Source organism: Gobius niger (genome assembly GCF_951799975.1).
Source record: "Gobius niger genome assembly, chromosome: 1".
NCBI classification, from domain to species: domain Eukaryota; kingdom Metazoa; phylum Chordata; class Actinopteri; order Gobiiformes; family Gobiidae; genus Gobius; species Gobius niger.
In genome coordinates, this window is record NC_136852.1 from 26,105,226 (window position 1) to 26,126,141 (window position 20,916).

Consider the following 20,916-nt stretch of genomic DNA (forward strand, 5'->3'; position numbering starts at 1 on the left):
CCTTGCACATCTTATTAAGGACAAACTATTTCTCCCACTGTAAGTTAAATACTGTCCATGTCCTGAGAGAGATCAAAACACCAACATCTGCGTACCCCCCATAGACTTAATATTGAGGTGTTGTGCTTACAATGTATAACCAAGTTTCTCAAAGCGCTACACTGTTGTTGTTGTTGTTATTATTCATTCATACCATACTTGGTGGTGGTAAGCTACTGTTGTAGCCACAGCTGCCCTGGGGTTGACTGACGGAAGCAAGGCTGCCAGTCTGTGCCATCGACCTCTCTGACCACCAACCACTCACTCACTCACTACATTCCCCCAGGCTTCCTGGTGTTCCCAAACGGTCTCCCATCCAAGTGCCAGCCAGGGCCTTCCCTGCTTAGCTTCTGAGGTCTGACAGGATCAGACACACATTAATTACTCCAATCGAGAGAGAATCTATGATGGCTGCGCTGTCTGCTCCTACAGAGGTTGTTCTAAAGAAGGTGGGACATTTCCAGCAATTGTAAAGAAATAGAAACATTGCACTTTCTACTTGACCATTAATGGCATTTTCTTTGCACTATGTTTTATGAAAAACAGCTGTCAATGCCTGAAAAGGGTTGAGCCACATTTCCCTGATTCGTTTCAATTCAGTGGTGTAACATTGCCACAATATACAACAATTAACTTGCATAACGCGTACCACAGTGAAAGCCTCATAATAGCATGTATAGCAGCAGAGCTCACCTTTCACCCGTGAGGTGAGCGGTGCAGAAACAAGCCTCCACAGTGCTCCTGGGCCTGTCAATCAAAGTCTCAGGCTTAAACCTTTTAATTCTACTGCACAAAAACCAGCGTGGTTGAAAATATGATACAAGTGTTGTCACGCGGGTCATAGCAATGTTTAGAAAAAAAATAAACTCTTTAGAGCCAGGCTTTTAAGCAGTGTTTGGGAGGTGCAAAGACTCAACTGGAATCAGTTTTATAAAGTGTCTTTTGGAGCCGTCCTGGTATTGCAGGAATGTCAGCTCCCGGCCATGAGGACCATGGAGAATCGTGTTCCTCGCCCATTGGTCTCACACCCCGCTACCCATAGGCGCGGAAAATATTCCAGTTTGGTACGGTCTGTAGGAGGTAATGCTTGGAGAGGGACCACTGCTGTAGCATCGCCATGGTTGTCTGCAAACCCCGACCAGCCCTCTTACTGTTCCAGAGAGATTCCACGCTGCACCATCCGTCTGCGCAAAAGTCTAGTCTAGGGCCTGCGTTTAGAAAAACAAGATGGGGCCCAGACAGACATAAGCCACACAAGTTTAATGTTTTGTTTTTTTTAACATTTATGCCCGTTTCAATAAACCAAATCCAAAATCCAAACTGGCTGTTCCTCTGTTGTTTGTTCTTCTTCATTTGTGCCCGTCTTGACAGCAACGGCTCTTTTCAAAGCTTGTCAGAGAAATTACAATGCGACATTGTCCCCAAATCATTCAGCCCCGACAGCCGCCAGCGGATAGATCATAAAATGACTGATGCACATATGGTGACACCGCAGACATGATGCTGCATTGTCTGCCCATTTCCCTCCACGTGACCCATAAATAAACAAACATCACATTGAGTATATTTCGCACAGCCTCACCCCAGCTGTGATTCATCTCAATTTGACGTCACACGGTGCCAGAGGGCTACAATTTGCACATCAAGAGAGCAGATCGCCGCATTATGGGCTAAATTGCGCATAACGCTCAGTGTTTGCGAGCGCTTGTGTAAACACGGGGGTCATAGTTCATTAATGCAGCTGCGTCTCTCTCGAAAACAACCAAAAATTACAGCGAGCGGGCGCGATTCGGAACAAGCCGTGATCACAGTCACTCAATGCACCGTGAAAGCGCTCAAGTCCCCAATGTCTCGCCGTGTTTGTCATATCAGAAAGTTGACGTTAATTGAAGGTGTCGGGAGTAATTGCCTGCTTCACTGGAGTGTAAATTCAGTCTGTATATTAACTTACTTGGCTGCTTCCGCTGAAGAGTTGCTGGTGTTTGAATCTATTTTCAAGCGGTTTTAGGTCAAAGGTATAACATATATTTTCCATTACATGCCGAGACGGTTATTGCATTTGCCAAAAAAAAAAATGTCTGGAATGCATATACATCTTGAACACTATTTTACACTATGTTGGTTAGAAAATGCGGCTCAGGAGGCTTTTTCCGTCTGCAGCGTGTCGTTTTGTTGGCTGGGAGCTTTGGCTGATGTTTTTGCCCGTCGGTGCTTTCCAAAGGAAGGATCAGTGAGAGGTTGGAGAGCACTTCCTGGTTACATTGGGCAGCTGGAGTAGCTTGGGGTATATCGGAGGAGCATGGTATGAAACCGAAATCCAGATCCCAAATCTACACAAACATGCATGAATGACTCAAGGAGATGCCATCACAATGCATTCCCTGCCAAGTTGCCTTATATTTAAAACCGTTTTGCATTTTCTCCTTCCTCTGATGAACTTGTTTGAATGGTGTTTTTTTTTTTGCTTTTCAGGAGGGCGATTCTCTGGGAGCCATGGAGAAAGTTTGTCGTCAGCTCACCTACCACCTCAGCCCTCACTCTCAGTGGAGGAGGCAGGGGCTGCTCAAGAGGAAGCCCCAGGCCTGGTGAGTCTGCAGTCAAGGACACAATGCTATGCTTATTTCTCTGCTTTTAAGTTTTTAAACAGACCTTGAGTTGTTGTTTTTTCTTCTTTGCTTCCACTTCTTTCACATGCTTAAAGCAAAAATATGTAACTTTTGCCCCTAGAGGCCACAAGCACCACTGCAGGTGTCGTAGCATGTTGCATTTTTTCCCGCTCAAACTTGGCTGTAGATACTGCTAAAGTGGCGCTAGCCAACTGTTAGCTTTGCCTGTTAGCCTGTTAGCTTCTTCTGATCGTGATAAACCAAATAACAACGTTTTGCAAAATATTCATCAACAAACCGAAAGCTGTAGACAGAATGCATTCAGGACTTGCCTGTACCATGTCATAAACGTCAGAAATGTGACTGAGAGCAGCGAGGGAAATGTTTTCCATTAGTGTGTATTGGGGCTACTGGGTCGGAGGCAGGGAAAGTTGCAAGTGTGGTTTTCTGGGCAGAGACACCAGGGGGAGATGAAAGACCCCCCAATCATCCCATTTACAGTATTACCCACAGAGGGACTATGAAAAGTAGTGAATTGTCCTCTCTGCAAAGCAACTACTAGCCTTATCTGAAAAAAATCATTAATTAAATGAATAGGCCACCATTTTTCCATACTGTTCTTTACCTGAGCTTGATGCGTACCGGTCTGGTCATAGTGCGTGCCCGTGGGAGAGCTTGGTCGTTTCTAACTTCACACCGTTTGGAGCTATAGGAATATACTGGGATAAGCCAAATGCTAACAACATCTTTGGTCGTTTTGCGTGACTTAGGGCACGCATAAAGACCAGAAGAACATATCTCAGTATGTACAAACGGGGCCTGTTCCTTTAAAACATCATTTAAAGTTATAAATCATTAGACTCCTGTGCAGTTGTGGGTCGAATTGATAAAATACCAGGTATCGCGTAAAATACTTCCTGAGAATGTTGTGAGTGATGTTTGTTGACAGCGCGTGTCACCCGTCTGTCATCACCTACTGCTCCTTAAGAGGCCACTCAGAAACCTGCCAAAAAGAAATACTCTTTATTTTTTTTGCACTGAGTCACGGAAATGAAGAAATGAGACCTCCATCTGTGTGTTTCCTTCACTGCGCACTTGCGATAAGACTAAATGCAATGTTGCCCAATTTTCGATTAGACTTTTTTTTTTGGTGTGTGGAAATTTACTATGCTTCTGTACAGCAGCCGCTCACACACTCAGTGATGTCTTGTTCTCTTCCCAATTCCGCGTGCCTGAAGCCCGGTGCTAACAAGCTCATTTGCATTGCACTTCAAGGTTCACATAAGCCTGGTGTGGGTTGCTGCGCGGTCAATTACTGTGTGATGGCCGCTGCCAGAGACTGAAGATTGAAGCAGTGGAGAGGAGATGTCTAAAGGCAAAAATAAAATAATGGAGATACAAGGATGCATAGTGGGATTTACGTTTGTATCCAGACACATTCATTATACATTATTCATTATTATCATGGCTGGAATATGTTCAATGTGTTGAAGAAAGTAAAACATGTCACGATGTTACTATAACTATGTTACTATAACTATACCACCTCGAAATACACCGTGTAGTCAAGGGCATAGTGAGTACCAAAATGGAATACCAGGCTGTGGATCAGTGGCAAAGTGTCACCCACCAATCCAACGTTTGCCAGTTAAATTCCTGCCCTTAACTGTGCATAATGTAGTCGTGAGTTTACATGTATGAGTCTCATATGTGTCCATTAATAAGAAAAGTAAAAACTATGCATTTTGTATAGCGCTTTTCTGGATACTGAAATATGCTTTACATTGCATTATTCATACACTCCATGTTTGGTTGTAGTTGAGGTGTTGGAAAAAAGGTTCCAATCTGTGCCATCAGCCTCTCCGACCACACACAGTGCAAACCTTCCTGGTGTTTCCCAAACGGTCTCCCAACCAAGTACCAACCAAGACCTGCTTAGCTTCCCAAATAAATAAACAAATACCAGTAATTGATGTTGAAAACCCTAAGAATAATGAAGTTCTATCTGTGTTCCTAATATCGAAAATGTAAGTTCTTGACAAAAGGTGTGAGTAGGAATTAGCACTGTCCAACGAGCTGGAAGATATTCTGGTTTAGTCCTCCTGGTTATAGGTTGCATTCACGGTCTATAATTTGATGATGTAGGGCAAGGGCCGATATACCTCTATTCTTCTATCTTCTTCAATAAGTATTATGTCACGCAAAAACTCTTTTTCCATCACAGTCCACCGTTCAATCAGGTTTTTAATCAGAGCTGTACATCGCACCCTGGGGTAAAGCAGATGGTACACATGGACTTGTGATTGGAGATACTGTGGGGAAGATCGAATCCTCCGCCTCTTCTGTTTGTGCGAACGCAAGTGTCAGCGATTATTTATTAAACTACTTGTTTATTTTTAGGCTCATCTCATGTAGCCGACCGCAAACAGAGACGTACCATGCATGTATTGTGGCAAAAAATCTGCAGTCGTCCCAAGATGAACACTAGTATTTTCACACTATATCGCAATAGCTGCATAATAACTTAAACCTGTGCACAAGTTCAATGTGCAAAGAAATGACCGCTTTTCCACATTTGAATAATGCACAGCAAGCGGATATGACTGACTTGACACCAAACAGGTGGGAGAAATTGATGTGTGAATCACTCCAGACACTCATGTTTTGGAAAAGTAGGTGCTGGCTTTTCCAGCTGGACCATTTAAAGTTGTGGTATTATAGTGTTTTTTTTTTCTCCACGTTCCTCAGCCAACAGGTGCTTAGCTTCTCCCTCTTGCTGATTTTGAATAGGGGACAAGTGTTAAGATGAAGGTAGAGCACCTCTTTAAATTATACACAAATGGCACACTGGCGATTACATATCCGCTGTGAAATCACTGTCAAGAGTCCATCCAGCGCTGTCTGGGTTTTAGCAGCTCGGAGAAGAAGTGGTGCTTTACTTCAAGGTTTGCAGGGCTTGATTTAAAGATAGGCGTTTGTATGTTAGCTATTATGCAGCTACCCTCTTAACACAATGAGCATATTAGGGCACAAAGGAAGTGAAATAGAATTCAAAAAGATGAATCAGAAACAGTTGGAGTCTAAAAGTAGTTACACAGATTGACCATTGTTACTCAGAAGTGGTTTTATTTCTTACAGGATACAGTTCATTTAATACAAAGAGCTTGTTCTGTTTGTACAAAATATTCGTAATAGTACAGTTATGATAGTTTTTTACGTTTTTGTATTTTATTTAAAGGGGGGGTATTATGCAAAATCAACTTTTTCAAGCTTTACATCATGTTATTATGTCAAGTGTTGCCTTGGCTCATTCACGTATTTTTGAGAAATCTGTAAAAACTCTGATGGCAACCATTTTAGGGATAGGTTTGCCTGAGTCCTCCTAGGAACGGCCCCGCCTCCCGGAGACGCCTCAGAGCTTTCGTCACCAGCCGAGTAACCAACCACTGCTCCTCAGCAGAACCCCCTCCCCACTGATGCCACAGACAGCGTGTGGAGGGGGCGTGTCGGAAAGGATCAGAGGTTCTTAAAGAGACAGAGGCCTATTTCAAGACATTCACTACAGCCATTTTGAGAGAGCAATTTTATACAAGGCAGTTATTCTAATTTACTGCATTTACAGACCAACAGAAGGTTTGGTCATCATTGTAGTGTGCTATAGACTGGTGCTATGTGATTGAAAAAAGCATAATACCCCCTCTTTAAATATGTACTACAGTATATTCCAAATGCATGTCACAAGCTGGAATTTTTGACATTATCTGTTTTTGACATTATACTTTATTTACCAGTATGCCGATATACCGATATTTTCCAGAGATTATGGTTGATGCAGTGATGTGTGGTGAGGTTTGCAGCTGGTGAGGCACATGTTAAATAGACTCTAAAATAAAGTCAACAAAACTGCTGGAAGATGCAACTTGCACTCTGGTGGCAGCGGAAATTTTCCTTACATTGAAATATGAACTGCATTTTCCTATGAAAAACACATTTTTAAAAGCCACACCGCGTAGAATACAACCAAAAAATAAAATTGAAATACAAGCATTTATTTTATGACAGATTTTTTCATCATTGAAAATCATCATAAATGTAGAAAACAACCATGTATGAGGCTCATTCCTCCTAAGATATGGCTGTAAACTTTACTGGGAGTGGGTGCGTCTCCAGCTCGTCTCCATGGAGATGTGACGAAAGGCAGTCGAATTTGAGATTTAAACAGGTTAGTTTCTCATCCAAATCCATTCTTTTATTACACACTGCAATAACAGCATTTTCTGTGTCATTAGGAGCATGTTTTGTTTTGCCACAACAGTAATATCCAAAATGCTACGCAGTGTACCTTTAACATCAAATGTTTCTAATTTTTCATCATCTCGCAAATCGAATTAAAAGACAACATGACATGCACAGGGCGCAAACCCCGCCAGCCTGTGATAAGTTGTTAAACACTGATGCGCCGCATGAACATGTACTGCCCCGGTCATTTGCATCATCCTCAAAAAGCCAGTCTAGTCCAAAAGGTTTTCACTTTTAATCACGAGTACATTTAAAACACCTCTCCTAAACCGTGCAAAAGAATATAACTGACTGATTCTAAGTTGTAGTCCACACATTGTGTAAAAGCGTGTGGCACAGACACAGCGCCCCCTGGCATCGTCAGTGCATTAGAGGCGAGCTGCACCTCGGGTCTTTCAAAGTGCGCTTTAAAGTCAAATGAACAGGTTGTGCCAGATTCTTCATCCAGATGATGTATAGAAAAAGGAACAGAATGGGAGAGAGTGCACTGAATGAATGAGTCCAGTGTGTGTGTGTGTGTGTGTGGAGAAAGCGTGGCTTACACAATATCAATAACTGATAAAACATTTGGCCAACAATCGTAGGAAATCCCTCTCATCATCAGAAAAAGAACTTGTTTCATAGAGTGTTAGTTTATATTCACGTCATTTTCTCGTCACTGGGTCGTTTTGTGGTTCGAAAAGCTCCCGAAGCCACACTGGCAAATACTGTCAAGATAATTAAAGCGAAGTGACTTTAGTTCATCTCACACTTTTAATTCTCCATTTTGGCTGTCAAACACAGCTTCCTTTTCAAATTAAATTGTGATGATCATGAACATGGCCTTGTAGCTTCCAAATAAATTAGCTTTTAACCATTCATAACATCGCAGACATGGTTTTGTAACTTAGAAATCAATTAGTTTTTAACCGTTCGTAACATCTTCCTTTTTAACGTCGCAATCTGTTGCTGCGTGTTCACAATTACCTCATCTTTCAATCTTTTATATCACATCAAACTTGCACTGCTTGGAGACTTTCACACTTCACTGATCCATCCCACGATTACATTTATCTTACGTTGCAATATGTATCTGATTAAAGCATTAGCTGCCCACTCCGTCTGGTCTTGCTTTCTGCCTTGTGTAACGTGAAGGTATGTCTGCAAAGGCCAGACAGGTTAACTAGCTCTAGCTCTCATCAGTACTGAAGTAATTGAAATAGATTCTGCCACAGCACAATGTCATCTTCTATTTCAAAATGGTCTCTAAACTGAGGTATGAATTTCTGCCGTCGTTTGTGAATGTGGTTTGGTTTGTGTGTTGCTGCTGGGAAACAAATTGCCCCTCGGGAATAATGAAGGTTGCAAGGTTTACTCGAGCATCCAGGGGAAACATGGCGGCTGTAATGGGATTGTGCATCAAAGTCCTTAAAGTTAGAAAAAGCAAGAAACATGAAATATACAGTATCTGTTAATCACAGTAGTCGTATTGCCCTCCTTCATCTGGTTAAATATCTAGTTGTGAGGGTTAGTTTTTATGATTGACTGTAGTGCACGTGGTAGCAACAGTGTCTTGTGAAGTAAAGATTTTCTCAGTGGACAGCACATCCCTCTCCATGGAGACGGCTCCCTCATCTGCTCCGTCTGTCTCCTGACTGCCGCTGGTCTGGACAGATTTATTGGCTCTGCCCTTGCCTCAGCAGCGGGAACACCAGGCATGGGTCATCTCTGAGCTAAAAATACTAATGTCCAAAGTGTTGTGTCTGGGCACAAGAGGGACATAATGACACTTAGCGAAATTATAGTTGAGCACAGGAGTAGGCTACATAACATCATTTATTTGGCCTATTTATCAACCGATCGTTTTGACATTGGTTTCTGAATGTTTGAAATGGGGCAAAGAAAGGGACATGAAGGTTCCTTAGTTGTTTTATAGGAAAACAGAGCTATTTGCAGATGTAGATTTTGGCTTGTGCATGTATTTATTAAAGAAGTCGGATAGGGTTCCGCCCTCTCTGGCTGTCGCTGATTTGATTAGTGGTCACTCTGTGGTTGCAGAGTGACCACTAGAAAATCCCAGTGGGCCAAGAAAGGATTTATTTTTTCAAAGAGCACCATCTGCTCGCTGTCAACTTAAAGGGCACCTACAGCTTTCAAAAAGGTTATGGCGAGGTTTATCTATTTAAACATCTTTGGCTTTTTCTCCCTTCAAAGTTTTGAAATAACCCCAAAAACATAACTCTTTAAGACCAAGTCTTTCTCTTCTCTGGCTCCACTCCAGCTTTTTACTGCAGAGATGGGTCAGAAGCGAACAGTGGACAGTGGAGCACATGTTGCTACTGCTACTTTCCAGTAAAGAACCTGTATTTTCTTTTTTTGCTACTTAACTTTTTATACCAGTAAAAACTTCAACAAACGTCAGACTTGGGGAAAGCTGTTTCGTATTTGTGTGAATGTAAATAGCTCTAATATTTTTGCCATGGTTCACTGTGTCATTATTCCTGGAGCTGTGGTTTATACATAAGGGTTTAGCTACATCTGCATGTGCCCTTTTACTGGACTACACAGAAAATATGAATCAATTAAGTCCCAATATACGTCATCGAATTCTAATAATGAATAGAGACTGCTTTAGGCTTCCCTATTAACTCTGCAATTTGAGAGGTCAAAATCTGTATCTGAGCGGTAAGAAGTGTGTCTTTTTGTGTCCCGTGGTGTTTATAAAATGCTTTCTGTAGAGGCGTTTTTGATTCTAATCCTTTATCTCAGCTTTGCTGCTGGATATCGGGAGGAGAGTGAACAGAAGTGACAGACCTTTTCAGAGCAGACAGACGAATGAATTCCTCTGTCGTCTAAATGAAAACTCGGCTTCACGTGGAGTATTGCCCCCCGTTCCAATGGCAGAGAGCAATTTCAGTTGCCTATAGGTGTGTCACAAACTTTAAATGAGCAAAAGAATAAAAAAAAGACTTTGGTGAGATTCAATCTTGACCAGTCTAGAGCAGTGGTTCTTTACTTGTATAGTGTCCGGAACCACGATCACACTGGGATGACACACCAACACCGAAATATGATTTAGACTTTTAAAATATTAAGTAAAATATTGTCTTTTCCTCACATATTGTTGTTGATCAAGCATTTAATAAGCCAAAAAACCTGAAATTATGAGATGAAGTAGTGATTCTGTAGATAAATATTAAAGCAGTACTAAATAACTCATGCCTCTAGAGGCCATAAGAACACTGCAGGTGTCGTAGCATGTTGCGTTTTTTTTTTGCTCAATAATTGTCCGTGAGAGTAAATGCTACGCTGACAGAAAAGACAAAGAGAGAGAGGGAAATTGTGCATCCAATAGAGTATTTTTTTTCACTCAAACTGGGCTGTAAATACTGTTTAAGTGGTGCTAGCCCGCAGTTAGCTTTGCCCGTCAGCCTGTTAGCTTCTTCTTTGTGATTCTATTTGTGTGTATTGCACCTCCAGGTCGATGCAGGGAAAGTTGCAATTGTGGTTTTTTGACCGGAGACACCAGGGGGAGATGAAAGACCCTCCATCATCCCATTTCCACTTGTATTACCCCCAGAGTAATTTACTTAGTACTGCTTTAAAAGAAAGGCTGGGAACGGCACAAAACCCACTGAAAACAGTTCCTCGACCCACTTTTGGGTCCCGACCCACCAGTTGAGTTCTCAACACTGGTCTAGAGCTTATACTGTCTTCATACCGCGAAATGGAAACCCAACTCTTGTGTGGCCATTTTCTGTACTTTATAAAATACCTTTTCACCTCATTAAAATCTATAGATGTTGTTGCCTTCTAGCAACAAAGGAAGTGGAAGATTTTGCCCTGTAATGTATACAATGTAAAGTCCCCTGTTGTCTGTGTTATACTGTATATAGCAGTACAGTTCTAAGACATTGGTGCCATTGCAAACAGACTGAGTTTAATACCAATTTTCCACTCTACTTGTCCACATGGCTTGGTGCTCGTCTCCCCTTGTTTTGTTCCATTTCAACTCATTGCCAGCCTGTTGCACCTGTTCCCATCAAGTCCCAGTTCGGGACCATCTTGTGACAAAAAGTGACGTAAACAGGCTCTTTTTGTGTTCTTCCTGTCAGTTCACACTCGTTCTAGTATTGCTGTAGTGTTGCTTCAGTCCCAGAACAGTTACTCCATCATATTATATCACTGCCACGGCTGATTTAGTCTTGCTGCAGTATGTTGTATCATTCAGAACAATAAAAAGGGCAGAGCTGAAGATGTTGAAGGTCTGTATGATGAAGATTTATAGGATTTATAGATTTCATCAGTGGAACAGTTTGGAATTCTAAAGCATTTTGGAGATAAATTGAGAGGGGCCAGTTGAGCAGACTTGGACCTGCACGGACTTATGGGTATTATGGGTAGAAGAGGATGCAGATAGCTTTTCCAACTGTCTTCCCCACATGTACAAATGGACAAGAAGCAACGAGGGACAGAAGCTTCAAAGCACTGAGCAGCGCCGTCACGTTCCCTATTGTAAAGAAATTCAAATGTAACCTTTTCGCTGGTGTAAAGTAGCACATAGCATCGCAGTGCATTGAAAGCGATGACAGTTGAGTCTTGTCGGCATTATTGTATAGCCTAGATCAGATAACCCCCCCCCCCATACTACAACAGCCCCAGTGTCTCCGCCCCGCGCCGACTCATGTTTATTCCCAAAGGAGCACTGACCTCAACCACTGCAGCAGCTCCGAACCCATAGAGACACAGGCATTTGGACAGAAGATACACTGTTTGCCAAATCTACAGGGTGAAAGGCCCTGCACTGGCGTCATTCTGTCACGTGCTATTGTTCGGTAGTCTGCGCAAAGTAGAGCTGAAAGTTGTATTGCAGTCAAATTGTATTATAAATGGTTGCAAGTGCTCCATCCCCATTTCGTTCTTGTATAGCATCCTCGCGTTGCACAGCGGAGTACATTTTTTGCCAATGCATTTTGCCTTTTGGATTCCCTCAACTGTCTTCTTGGCTCCATCCAACTTGTTTTTTTAAATGGTCCCCGGCGGCTACAGTCTGGAGTCTGAACAGTAGCGAGACGGCAGCCACATTTAAAAAAATAAAAAAACATTTGTAGTATCCTGTCATCACATCATTAAACTGAAACTGCCTCGGGAACATGCTTTGGCCTTTGTCGTCCGTCATGCGGTAAAATAAAAAGGGCATGTTGAAGTCTGTCAATTACACTGGAAACAGGGAGGATTTGAAGTTGCATTCATTTATTCTTCCTGGCTTGACTGCGCTAATGGGGATCCTGTCCATCGATGTAAAAAAAAAAAAACATAGCAGGAGCAAACCTAATTTAGCGGCAGTGTCGATGGGGTAAATGCTGTTTCTATAACGTGTCAAATTGTTGATGTTTTCCATTTTCAACGTAGCGTCCTTTGCGTTTGACCCATCCTTTGAGCAGTGCAGCATGTCAGGGTGGTGGGCGATCGAGTTTTTAGATCTTGAGCCAAGAGTGTGGGCAGGATTACCTATGGCTGGAGGATGAGCCTTTCTGAATGTGCATGTTTTTGAGTTAAGAATCTCTGTGAAACTATTAATTTATTTCACACTAACCACACAAGACTGGAGTCAGGGTCTTCATCCGATCTTATTTTGCAAAACCGCTCCTGGTAACACTTTACATTACGGGCCGGTAAGTCCTTGGTACTTACAGGGGTAATTCTAGACACTTATTGTGGTACTTACGGTGGTACTTACAGTGATAGAGAGGTAATTCTAGGTATATATTGTGGTACTTGCAGTGGTACTTACGGTGGTGCTTATGGTGGTACTTACGGTGGTACTTACAGTGGTACGTAAAATGGTACTTATGGTGGTACTTACAGTTGTAATTCTAGGTACTTATTGTGGTACTTACAGTGGTAAATGCTTGTAATAATAGTGGTAATTCTAGGTATTTATTGTGGTACTTAAAGGATACTATAGTGAGAATTACAAGGTATGTACTTCTAGATACAGTGGTAACTTTTAGTAATGAAGGTTGTACTTCTTGTTTTCCCTAATGCTGATTTATGTTGTTTTGTAGTCACAAAATCCTAAAAATTACTTCTGTATGTGGAAGTACCACATTTACTACCTATGAATTGCTGCTGTAGTATCCTTGAATTACCAATAAGTACCATAGATGTATCACTGTAACTACTAGAAACTATCACTTAAAGTACCAAAGTAAATAGAAGTAAAATGTTCATTACTAAGAGCATTACCACTGTATCTCTTAGTAATGAGAGATACTGTGGTAACTCTGTGTCTCCCTAACCCTAATCCTAACCCCTAACCCTAATTACTAGTAATTACCACTTTTAGTACCACAATAAGAACCTAGAATTACCACTGTAAATGCTAGTACTTACCACTGTAAGTACCACAATAAGTACCAAGAATTACCACTGTAAGTACCACTTTAAGTACCACAATAAGTACCAAGAACTACCACTGTAATTACCACTGTAAGTACCACAATAAGTACCACTGTCATTACTAGTAATTACCACTGTAAGTCCCACGGACGTACCGGCCCGTAATGTGAAGTGTTACCGAGAGGGGTAGACTGGTTGTTTTGTGCTGATCATTTATGGGACACTACCAATATTAAAAAACAGAAAAAATTATGTCATTTTGCCGACAGCTGTGGTCGAAACAACCTCCGTGGCACACGTCAAAAACTAACCACGGCTCTGTTAGTAACCAGAGGTCAGGGGTTTAGGAGGAGCCTGTATCGCTTGGGCGTATGATTGTGTGAAACAGGCTGCTTTATAAAGAAACACATGGTTCACCTTTGAGCCGCTGCAGGGCGAGAGAGAAGAGGTGTTTTCTCACATGGGAAGATCCAGCAGCTGCTTCTGACTGGGCGCCAAATGAGCCAAAAGGGGAGACATATTGCACAAGGCGTACAGTATTGTTATGAAAGCGTTGGCTGAAAGATTAGAACAATCTGTTCAAGACACTGACCACGGCAGACAGGGAGCGCCCCATAAGAGCTGCTGGATTTTAGCTCAACTGGTTTTAATGGGCCCCAGTCTTCTCAGAAATGACTTCAGATCAATGGTTTTAACAGGTCTAAAAAGATAAATAATTGAACTTCGTATTTCAAGTATGAGGGAGTAGACAGCCTTTCAGAGTGAGAAATCACTGACTGAAGCGGTGATAATTAGAGGTTCAGCAGCATCAGTTTGACTTTGTGCAAATGAGAGTGATCTTTAGAATGCATATTCATAGGCTTCTTATTCTGACAGGATGTGTTTATGTGTCTATCTGAACTTATGTACAGTGTATTGCAGCAGGAATCTGTTAGAGGCTGTGGGGGTTTGGACAGATCTGATTCTCTGACCTAAATTATTGGTTGTAAATGTTGATACGATACAATTTTACTTTACAGAGCCAATTATATTTGATCAATTAGGGATATTTTATTCAGAACCTTCTCTATTCAGACCTTTTATGATCTTTTGAGAATAAATACAATTGTAGATCAGTAATGCTGCTTTTGAACAAATGTGTTATTTTATTTCTATCTTGAATATTATTGCAACATTTCTTGAACTATTTCAATATGGTAAGTTCCGTTACAGCACATGGGGTCACATTACTGGTGATGTATGAGTGTAATCTGAGCCCTCAGCCGCTTCTGCCTGTCCCACTGCTCTGTCCCATCGGGGGAAGAGGGGCCTAGTAGTGACCCCTCATCCATTCAGCGTGGGACTCTGGGCAGTTGCCAGGCATATCATCACGAGCTCTCTCTCTTTTTCCCTTCTGACCGGGTTTGCAGCTATTTGAGATTCATGGTTTGGAGTCTGTAATGTTAAGTATTTAAATGTGTGGCCGAAAAAGTCTCTCCCCGTCCTTACATTTGCACTCCTCCCTCTTTTTTCTGCTTCCATCTCTGAATCTCTAAGCCTTATACTTGCCATCATCTCAGCCTTCTCTCGCTCTAAATTCTAAGCCTTATTTTTGCACTCTGCAGCATGCCTTCTCTGCTCTTTTTTTTTTTTTTTTTGCTTTGAAAGTCTTACATGGCGGGTCTCTGGAGATTAGAAACAGCTAAAGCCTGGGAAACACATTTGAGGAGATAGATGCTGTATATACAGTATAGGCCTCCGTAATGGTTGATAGTGAAGTGGAGGAGGAGCTGAGGGCCGGGGCGAAAGATGCTGGGAATATGTAGCTTCTATATCCATGGTTTTAAAGCTTGAGTGACTGAGATGGCATTTTGGATGTGGCTATATGTGCATTTAGGGCTGGGTACGGTTAAACAATACCAGTATGGTTTGGGGGGAAAAAATTAGGTTCTACAGTATCGAACAAGTTTAAAGTATCGAAAGCAGGAACTGAAAAAGATCCAAGTTTTGATGCTGTTGGTCCGGCCACGGCATTAAAGGAAGTAACTTGGTTGTTTCAGCCCAAATTAAATATTTTTCCCATTTTTTTCCTCCCATTTCCTCCCAGACTTTTTTTTCCCAGGGTTTGCCCAATTTTTACATTTTTAAAAATGTATTTTGGCCAATTTTTTCTTGTTTTCTCATTTTTTCCCCCTTCATTATTTGCTAATTTTTTATTACATTTACATTTTCCCCCAATTTCGATACATTTCCCACCACATTTTTCCAATTCTGTCCTTAATTTATTATTATTTTTTTTTACACATTTATTTCTTATTTTTGTCCCAATTTTTTTCTTGTTTTTGCTAAATATTTATTACTAATATTTTCCCTATTTCTCCCCCATTTTCCCAAATTTTTTCCCCTATTTTTCCCCCCAAATTTTTCCCCAAATGATTCCCCATTTTCCACACATTCCTTGATATCAGTGATGAACCTGATTTTGTAAATGTGCAGATCTTCCACACATTATTGTTCTGTTTTCTGGTTCTAGACGACAAATATCAGAAAGTTTCAGAAAAAAGTATCATTCAGGTATCGGTATCGAAAACCAAGCATCGTTCAAGTACCCAGCCCAATTTGCAATCTAATTAAAATTGCCCAAAAGCTCCATTAATCTGGATAATGGGATTCCCTATTGATATGAGAAAATTGCAGCGTGGGATGACATCTCTCGTACATTGAATCCGAAAGGATCATATTGTGATTGGAGTGATGACGGGCGGCTCTGCCCCCCTGGACCTGGACCACACTGGGACCAATTTAAAGATGTTTTTGGGGTTTCGCGGCCCATTTGCAGCAGTCGGCCGCAAACCCTTTTCTTTCCTCAAGCAATTAATTTTTGTCCCACCCCTGCTGCTCCTCTCATGAAAGAGGAACTTAACAAATCCACCGCTTCCCCTGTGAACTCTGCGAATCTTAAATGTCACACTTTTTTTTTTAGACAGTGCTACAAAATGACCTGTAACATGGTGATTACCGGACTCGTAGCGCTATTAAGCATATTCTACTTGAATAACGTGTTGCTTGGGCAGTGCTGTTAATCAAATTGTAATCCAATCATGATTAAATCTAATGTTAATCTTATTTATCAGCATGGCCTGACCGCTGCAGTCCAGAAATACCCTTCAAACAAGACTTATCAATTCACATGTGGCCTGACACCCACCAATAAACAGAAAAATGTGTAAATATTGACTTTCCCTCTATGTACATTGAGAATTGACAACAAAACATTAAAACAGTGGATGCCAAGAGGGAGTGAATTAACGACTCTGGAAAAACTTAAAGTTATAGTCAGGGCTGTCACAATAATTAAATAACAGATAGATATATGTTTGGATTCGATATATATCATCTGTACATATTAGCAATTCCCCTATTTTTTCTTTCTTTTCTTAGATTTTTAGCTGAAGCAAATTGAGCTTGATGCACTTTTAGAACAAAGGTTTACTGTCATTTGTTTGGCTGAGACTCGACAGTATCCAGTATCGTTATAGTCGATAATATCGTTTATCGCGATACTTTCCTGCCTCAATATATCGCACGTCAAATTTGTTATCGCGGCGGGCCTAGTTATGATGCAATGTGATTCCAATTAAGATCTACGGCCGCGCATTAGCCAAGAAGGATACAAATGGTGTGTGGTCATCAGAGTGAATTTAATGGGGTTGTTTTGGTGCAATGGTGCGATACATTTATCCCAAACAGAGGAGCAGCTTGTCCTGAGGCGACCACATGAGTCATAATAGAATACAGAGCTATTGCTGGATTAGAATAGCAACAATAGGCAATATGTGCGTAAATGTCATCGCTCTTTTAAAAAAAATATAAACCTGTGTTGGAGGCTATATTTTGCGGGGGAATTTGCTGTAAGTGCAAATGTTCTGACCTTGTTTTTCTGTGTAATCTGTTATTATGAACTCGGAGAGAAAACATGTACAAAGTTGAATGCCGTCTAGTGATGGCAGTTATACATGTATTAAAACAAAAGAAAACCATCAGGCCTCTCTCTGTGATTAGTGATTAGTGTGAGAGAAGCAGAAGCCTAGCAACTCAACTCTGAGGGCTGTGCTACGAAGCTGGTTGAACTTAACCTGGATTAGTTCTTCTAACCCGGGCCGTGATCGTAACCTTTTTGTGATGTTGTCACCGCCTTTTCTGGCACATTTTTGAAGCGCTTTTGTCTTGTTTTTGTCATTTTTTTTAATTGCTTTTTCGTTGTCTTTTTCGGTTGTTTTTTGTCATGGGCGCCACGGTAGTACAACGGTTAGAGCTCGTGCTTCACAGCTCGAAGGTCCCGGGTTCGATTCCCAACTGGTCAGGGCCTTCCTGTGTAGAGTTGGCATGTTCTCTGCGTAGGTTTTCCTCAATCCACAATCCAGTGTGGTGTGTTTACATGCATGAGACCCATATATGTTGTTCATTGACATTTTTCATTGCTTTTTTGTTGTGTTTTCATCACGTTTTTGTTGCATTTTTGCTGCTTCTTCATCCTTGTTTTCGTCGCTATTTTGATGCGTTTTTGTTGCTACGATTTTTAGATTTTGGGTAAAGCCAAACAGGAGAAAATGTGCTCGGTTCAGGTGGGGATTAAGAGCTTAACCCATGACGAATATATTATACAGCTCCGTGAACGACACGAGACTGAACCGAGAAACAACTAAGCCATATGCATGTGGTCAACTACAATCTGCACCAGCCACATGTAGTAGAAGCTACAACACGATGCCGCTACTTTATAAAATACATGTGCGCTTTGATATAAAGGGATTCTCTCGACGATGCTCAAGGTGCTTCCTCCAGCTTCCTAGTATACCCCTCTGTTCTCTTCTGAATGCATAAATTGATATACATTTTATGAATTATAATGTGGTTTTACTGTATTGTCATTCCACTTTGCTTTTATTGGAAATATGACCCTGTGTGTACCTGCCCGGTAAAATGTTGTCCTACCTAGGCTTAATACAGTCATCATTTTTGCTTCTATCTGGACTATCCCACCCTGTTGCACCATCCTCAGTTCAGTCTAAGCTACGCATTATAAAAGTCAAAGCACTTTGACAAAGCCTTTGCCCCCCGTTTCTCCTCTCTTGTATCCAGCCTGAAAGCCGTCCTGTCCGCCCCTCCCGCCAGTGGGACGCTGGACCTGTCTGGGATCCCCCTCTTGGCCCGGGACATGGAGCGCCTCTGTGGGCACCTCCAGCGTCACGCCTCCTCGGTGGTCAGTCTGGAGCTGGGGTTCACGGAGCTCACGGACGAGGCCTTCCTGCTACTGCTGCCCACGCTCGCCGCTCTGCCCCGCCTGGAGACGCTGACGCTGAACGGGAACAGGCTGACCAGGACTATACTCAAGGAGCTCACTGACGCACTCAAGGTAGAGGTGGTATTCAGTCAAGTACAGACAGTGTTCATGTCCACTGATCCACAAATGTATGATAACAGTCTGGTTCTTATGCACCCCAGGACCCCACAAGCTTTCCCAGTGTGACGTGGATCGACTTGGGCAACAATGTGGACATCTTCTCACTGCCGCAACCTTTCCTGGTGAGCCTCCGGAAGCGCTGTCCCAAACAGGGCAACCTCCCCACCATCCTGGAGTTCGGGGAGAGCCAGGCCAGCGACCCCCCGGAGAGGTTGCGCGGCCTGGGGGAGGAAGAGGAGGAGACCGACGACACCAACCGCACCGAGAGCATGGGCGAGTTGCGGTCCGAGGTGGACGCCGAGATGGACGGGGAGACCGAGATCGAGGAGATGATGGAGGAGCTGCTGGACTTCGACCGAGAGGCGCAAGGCCCGGACGACGACGACGACAGCATGTGGACCGTGGAGGAGCAGCGGAGGGCGGTGCGCCCCCGACGGAGACAGGTGCAGGACAGTCCCAAAAAGGGTGGGGGTCCCGCGAAGAAGGCCGAAATGGACGACGAGGACGACACGCACAGCAGGTCCTCGCACATGTCCTGCTCCAGCCAATCGCAGCACTCGTACGGGGCGGCCGAGCCAGTGAGGGTGGAGATGGAGGATCTGGACGAAACCACAGACCAGTCGGAGCATTTGACCTGACACCTTACAGGGGCTCGATTTGGCTGAAATTCACTTCCTGCCCCGGGAAACGTGTCCAAAATACGGCTGGAGGGGGTGTTATCCAATCAAAACAAGTCACTGGATAGTCCCTCACTGTTCAGACGGCAGGCGGTCAAGGTGACTGACACCGGAGATGACAGGACATCCGCCATCTCTACTGTTCAAAGTTCAAACAGGGAATTTACTGCACTGCCATGTACATTATTATGTAGGATTAAAGGGACTATTTGTAGTCGTTTCATTTCAATGACGCACTCTTGCAACGAAAGTAAGGTATCCAAAGGGCACGGACCTTGGAATAATACACAGTTCAGGTGGAACATTTTGACCACTATTGCAGAGGTGATGCATATAACAACAATTATATCTCTTCATTGTTGCATCTGGTAGTGAGGAAGATACCGTATGTTGGCAGTAAAGGATTTATTTTCTCCTTCATGGGCGAGTGTAGTGATTCTAGCAAGCTCGCAAGGATCAAGATATAGCAGCTAGACAACTGGGTCAGACCGTCTCCTAAACTACAGCTCTTTTTGAATTGGCGGTGTGGTACTGCTCACAAAACCTCACTCAAGATCTAAAGAAAGGTCCCGGGGCGCTGCACTGTGGTCCTCCGAACAGTTAGCCTCAGTGACATTGAGGGATGGATCAAATGTTTCCCAATGGGGACAATGACGATAAAACTAAACCTTAACAATTCCTTAAGAAGAGAATGCTTGTTAAAATAGGAACGATACACAGTGCATTAAAAGCTTAGAAATAGAACAGCTAGTGCATTATCATAGATAGACATCATCGATGGTGTTATGTTATGCCTGAATTGTGTATTGTGTATCAACGAGTAACCGAGATTGCATCATAAATAGCTGAACTACGTGTTGACGACTATGGCAGAGGACAAAAGACTGTTTCTAAATCCCGCCTACCTATGGTCCCTTTAAACCTTTCATATATATGATGGAGGCAGGTATATTTAGCTCATCCCAGGTCCTTGCCCCTCTGTATTATGTGCCTGTAACGCGCTACTGTTACTGGTGAAGGGAAATCAGTGCCCTCGTGTTACTTTTTTAATGTAAATTTGCCAAAAACAAACCCTCCCACATGATCAAGCTGAGAACCAGATGGATTCAGAGACAGACAATCAAGCCAAAGGATCATGTAAATGAGTACTTAAGAAACGAGCAGATGTACATTAGCGGAGGGAGAATGAGTCACCCAACAACACTGCGGCGTTATAAAATATGAGGTCTTGATGTACAGTGGATTGTCACATCCCGAAGCAAAGTGCCGCCCATTGCATCAAATATTTAGTATGTGTTTTGCGCTTTGTGATCCAGGTCATGGTGGCTCTACCGCGCTGCTCACTACTGGGTCACCGTACAGTGTTATTTTTAAAGTAACTCAGCCATGGAAAATGATAGAAAAGAAGGCGAAGGACAGAGCGAGAAAGGGGGAGAGAGAGAATAGGGGCTGCAGCTGTGATTGACAGCTG

General features: G+C 42.6%; 1 protein-coding gene across 1 annotated transcript in view; it reads left to right on the forward strand.

Annotated features, from left to right (window-relative positions):
- lrrc75a (leucine rich repeat containing 75A) overlaps nt 1-19,786 on the forward strand; it is a 42,905-nt gene extending 23,119 nt beyond the window's left edge. The window contains exons 3-5 of the mRNA XM_079559838.1: nt 2,512-2,624; nt 18,447-18,720; nt 18,810-19,786. Coding sequence (XP_079415964.1) covers nt 2,512-2,624; nt 18,447-18,720; nt 18,810-19,406 — 984 coding nt within the window. The 3' untranslated portion in view covers nt 19,407-19,786. The remainder of the gene's footprint in view (nt 1-2,511; nt 2,625-18,446; nt 18,721-18,809) is intronic.
- The last annotated feature ends 1,130 nt before the right edge of the window (nt 19,787-20,916 follow it).